Consider the following 5,645-nt stretch of genomic DNA (forward strand, 5'->3'; position numbering starts at 1 on the left):
GGAACGTGTCAACTAAATCACCAGGCATGCACATTTTGCATAAAATAGGCACAAAGGCCACCAGCCTGAACACCCCTACTCACATCCTATTTATGACAATGAAGGGAAGATTTAGACATCATGTCTAGATGAGGGAGCAGGGTCTGTTTTCCTGAAGCCTCTATATGTCTTTTATCTTTTTAATGTCTGCTTCATAATATATGAACTATAGCTACATACCTGCATCAGTTCAGTGCAGGATTTTATTATTTACAAAGCTTACATTTACATGCATTAAATAATCCTTACTTTGCTATACACGAATAGACAATATTATAGTTCTGTTCAGGACTCAACAACAGTTAGCAATAATCTTCCTAAGTAATAATAAATAGTAATAAACCTGGCCTATGCTACTGTCATCGGTCATAATGGTGGTACTTGGAGAGGTGGTACACGGTTAATAAAGTCTGAGAATCACTGACATAGATTGTCTGTTGCTGAAGTATAAATACATACACTGCAAAAAGCTTTCCACTTTAAAAAAGTTAAATTAAAAGTGGAATAAGTGCCCCAAGTGAAATCTGTCCCCATGCAAATATATTAATAACAATATGTCTGTTATCTCAACAAATATGAAAAAAAGGAAATCTCACTATTTCAACACAGATTCTTCCTTTACTGGTAACTGCATTAATGGATTGTGTGTTGACTGATCTTTGGATGGTTGAAATATATGAAGAAAACAGTGTCTCCTCAGTCTCCACAGTGTCTGCTTGTTCTACATGTCTTCCACCCAGGCGAAGATGTGTACATCAGCTTGTATGGGACTTGTGAGGAACTGAACGTCCATCTTGAGCCTGATCCTGTCCTACTGAAGAAGACTTACATTTCCCTGGCCACCGCACATACAGTGTCACTCACCAACACGAGTGATATCACTCTCCAGTACTGTTGGACGACGTGGCCCAGCCTGAAAGAGGAGGCCCTGAGCTTATTGAGGTATGTATGTATGCACAAACCAAAATGATTTGACTCAGAATATGCAGGACTGTGGTTTTGATAAGATTCTTTTTTTAGAAGGTAAAGGCTGTATAAGCGTCCCCTCTCACTCTCACTGTGCACATGTAGCACGTCAAATTACCTGCTGTGTTTTTCTGTCTTTACCACAGCATGCGTTGCCAGAAATAGCTCATGTCCATCACTTCCTTTCTGTCAGCAACTCCTTGTTCTTCTCTCTGACCCTCCTTGTTTTTCGTTTTATTTTTTTTTTTCCCTTTCACCTTCCCTCCCTTCCTCCCTTCCTCCCTTCCTCCAGGGAGAGCTCAGTGCTCCAGCAGGAGGAGAAGGAGCAGTTGCTTTTTCAGTGTGAGTCCAACCCGACAGCGATCCATAGCCACCCGCTGCTGTCCAGAGCCCTGCAGGAACGCAGAAGTCAGGCTGTGAAGGACCACATCCTGGCCCTCTCACACAGCTGCATAACTGTGGAACCAGCGGTGTGTTTGTGTGTGTCTGTGCTATATTTTGCCCAGTATCTCTCGACCAACTAATTGTTGGTCCACATCCAACCCATGGATTCGCAGTCTCGGTTGTCTCTTTTTTGAGACTATGCTGCAGAGTTAATAACTTTCATGGTGCAGGGAATCAGTAGCCAAAGACACTTGAGCAGGTTGGGTTCTTACGTTGAAGGACACTACATGCTATGCCACCTTCGACTGTAAGGACAGAAATGAGGATCTGTTGTGGATCCCCCCAAAAGATTAGATCTGTGATTAGATCTGTTGCAAAGAGTTAAGATTCTGCTCTGTGGTTTACATCTAAATCCTGTCTGACTCCTCAGTGACAGGAGGGTCACAGACTGGGCTCTTTCTGCCCAGGGACCTTCAGGTAGCCTGACCTGTTGTGACACCACCTTCCCTTTTTTCTGCCAGTGTCTCCTCTGCTCAACTCAGCCAGGTTCCCTGGCCAAAGGCAGGGAGGGGAGACATAAAGTGTGGGGAGAGAGAGCAAACAGGCTTTAGGCCAGTCACAACCCAAACTTTGAGAGGGTATTTGAGAGAAATGGTCAGCAGTCTACACACACAGTCACACACAGTCACACACAGGTATTAGTAGGACAGCATGCAGAGTGGAGGCAGACAGAAGAACCAGTCAACTCCCACACCGTTTTCTACACAGAAATGATTGCAGTTAGACTTCCATATAAAAAACGTCCATCTTAAACAAACATCTTATGATCCTCAAACTCATCTATTTTTCTGTGTGAGAGAATATGCATTTACAATGTGTGTGGATGTCTGCTGTATATCCTTAAAGTAAAATAACCAATTGTTTTTCTTCTTGTCTTTACGTGACATGGCTCAGGAGGGTGAAATATGGCCCAACACCACAGCACAGTTCATCATTGTCTTCAAGCCTGAGGAGGCCAAACTGTACCAGCAAACCATACATTGTGATGTCACAGGTCAGTGCCCATCTTACAAATACAACACCCATTTAGGGGTGCCCTGGCAGCTCACCTGGTAGAGATGGTGCCCCATGTAACAAGAGTACATGTAACATGTAACTGAGTCCTTGCTGCAAGCCATGGGTGTAGTCTGACCTGTTGCCCATTAGCAGTGTCATCAACTTTCTCTTTTCCCATGTCCTGTCCATCTTGAGCTGTCCTATATAATAAAGGCAAAAAGGCCCCAAAAGTCCCCCAATGGGAGCTGTAGTTTTTTCTGTGCTCACAAAGTTGTCTTAGAATATGGAAAGTAAACCCCAGGAAGACACCATTTTTTTCAAAAAGACCACTGAAAGAAATCCTGACTGAGAGATGGCATTGAATTACAGAAGCTATGACGTCATGACTTTCTGTGGGATTGCCAACGGTTGGACAGTTTAACACTAGCAGCATGAACAACCATATTTTTTCTGCAATGTACAGACATGCAGACATGCTTGTATACATAATCCATACTACATTTGCAGTCATGACAAATGCAGGTTAGGTTGAAGGCCAACCTAATTTGTGTATTAAGGCTTCCATTCACAGCAATTGTATAGCGAGGCTTAACTCAAAGTATAGCTTGTGTGTTGAACCAAAACCCTCTTAGAACCAAAGGATAACTCTTTTCTTTTGTTTGTTCTACAACACCTTGGAATTGATTGTTTTAACAACTTCAAGCAGACTGTACACTCCTGCTGTAAATCAATAGCTTTAGCTTTCTCATAAAAGATTCTCCTTCCCTCAGTGGGTTGCTGCAGACAAATGTTAGTCAGAGAAGTCTGGGTAGCAAACCGTGTCTGTCTGTTTGTTTATTGTCAGAGGACAACTGCTCCTCTCAGCTATGTCTCTTTTATGTTCCCCTTCTCCTTCAGTGTATGATATCCACAATCAAACTTGGTTGAAGCACCGCCAGTTGAAGAACCCCTAAATCTGCCTAAATGCTTTCACCACTGGACGTCTCATTGCCACTTGATCTAATTTTCATAATGACCATGCAGTCATGAGGTCCCAATATATTCATCTTAGCCCAGTGGTAGTAAAAGGTTGTTGGGAAATTTGCATGTGGCTGTCACGTGTGCCTTATGAGCCGGAGACAAGATTTACATTCATTTCCATGTTTTCTGAGGCAAGTGACGACCTGACCAGTCTAGGTCAATGACAGCCACCCTGCAGACTACTGTACCCTGATTCTTCACTTTGTAAAGCTCTTCAGAAGCTTACTAAGCAAAACTGAAGCATAGACCTTTCATGCTCTTTATTAAGTTCACACAGAGAGAAGTAGAAAGAGGCTGCAGCAAAGCCAATGTAGACTCCATAAAATCAGTGTTAGATATCTTCAATACCGACAGTTTAATATCTCTATACATTTAACTGTCACCTTCTATATAGTTATGTTGTTACATCTCCTATCTTCTTGTTTTGTTTGCCCTGACCCTACAATATATATATATATATATATATATTTTTGGTTTCTCTGTCTTTAACTTTGTTAGGACTCTTTCTGTCTGTCTGTGTCTGCACTCAGGCCGTGAATCTCATTTACCTCTCACAATAAGGGGTGAGGGCATGGGACCTGAACTCCAGCTCAATACTAACTTGATGAACATGAAAGAAGTATTCATTGGTGACAAAGACTGCTTTCAGGTAAGAAAGGTTAAGCCAAGTGAACAGTTGTGTCCCATGCTGCTAATGTGGTGAACTTGATGTTTACAGTTTATGACTCAAACTGGATAGGTTAACGACGCAGGTGTGAGACCAGCTGATTAAAACAATTAGCAGACCCTGATAATGACAGCAAGGAAATTATGCGTGAGAATGCGTGTGAGGAATGAATGCAGGATGGATGGAAGGAGAAATGAACTACAGGCCTATATACAACAGAACGGTCTTCCTGACTGAAGTTGTGCTTCATTTAAGTGCTTGTGTGTGGCATATTCTCCCTACCTTTTATCACATCTAGTCTAGTGTCATCTAGTTTAGGCTGCTAAAAAGATATAATTATAGAAATGATAAACAACCCATGTCACAGTCAAGTATACAGTGGTTGAATGGCTGTGAAATGTAATGCAACGTAATAGCAATGCAATACATTTTCCACCTTTGTGAAGATTATAATGCAGCGAGACTGTCAGTCTGTGATATTCTGTTGTTATTGTTTTCTTTGTTATTCTGTCCACATATCTTGTACCCCACCTAGTCAGGCAAGACACTTGTTTTATACAGTTTGGCAAAACTGAAGTATGTATTAACAGTTATGCCAATAGTTGTGCATAAATGTAATATTGGCATTATTTTATATCTGTCAGTGACAATAGATGTGTTATAAGTATGAACAATTTACTGAAGTTACATTTGGTGTTTACATCCTTGTTGGATGTCTGTTCTTGTAAATAAGACTGAACTTTAAGTCTAAACTAACTAAACAGTTCAAAGAGCACTGTTTGCATTGTTCTTTTTCTTCTAAAACAGAATCCAAGTGGATAATGTCACAAAACATAAATGCAGTACATGCATATTACCTTATGATTAGCGTTCATGCAAGAAAAACATGACTTGAGTTTTGTACTAATGGATCCTTCCTTTTGTCCAGGTGCAGCTGTCCAACAAAGGGCTGATTGATGCCCCTTTCACACTGTCAAGCCCTGACACCACTTTCGGACGCTGTTTCTCCTTCAGTCCCGAGGAAGGTGTTGTTCCCCCCGGGGCCTGCCAGATTGTGGAAGTCACCTTCCACAGTCGCATCTTAGGAACTTTCTCTGAGGACCTGCTGCTGACTGTTAGGGGACAGCCTGAACCCCTTACCCTGACCTTCAGGTGAATTTAGGGAGTATAGTCACTCAGATTGTAGCTGAACATTCAGATTTATCTAAGCAAATATTAAATACTCAGCCTCAAAAGTGGTGGTAGTATTACTAATCATAATACCAAGTAGTCAGCTTTCACTACATTCACAGTAAACCTTCAACTTGCTGTTGTTCTTTCCAAGGTTTCCAGTGGCTCATGTCTTTGTGTTCTCTTTCAGGGGTTGTGTCATTGGTCCCACATTCCACTTCAATGTTTCAGAGTTTAATTTTGGAGATGTAGCCTTTGGTGAGTTACTTACTGAGTTACTTAGTTATTTTTCTTGCGCTTATTGATTTTGAAGGTGCTACGTAACCTATATTACATTCTATAT

At 41.5% G+C, this 5,645-nt stretch overlaps 1 protein-coding gene across 1 annotated transcript in view; it reads left to right on the forward strand.

Annotated features, from left to right (window-relative positions):
* The window catches only part of hydin (HYDIN axonemal central pair apparatus protein), a gene marked incomplete at its 5' end in the record, with an annotated part of 71,921 nt that overhangs the window by 13,180 nt on the left and 53,096 nt on the right, over window positions 1-5,645 (forward strand). The window contains 6 exon segments of the mRNA XM_035665779.1: window positions 780-981; window positions 1,298-1,475; window positions 2,344-2,443; window positions 3,996-4,114; window positions 5,061-5,284; window positions 5,493-5,560. Coding sequence (XP_035521672.1) covers window positions 780-981; window positions 1,298-1,475; window positions 2,344-2,443; window positions 3,996-4,114; window positions 5,061-5,284; window positions 5,493-5,560 — 891 coding nt within the window.

Source organism: Morone saxatilis, unplaced genomic scaffold, assembly GCF_004916995.1.
Source record: "Morone saxatilis isolate NCDOM2014 unplaced genomic scaffold, NCSU_SB_2.0 Contig2, whole genome shotgun sequence".
NCBI lineage: Eukaryota > Metazoa > Chordata > Actinopteri > Moronidae > Morone > Morone saxatilis.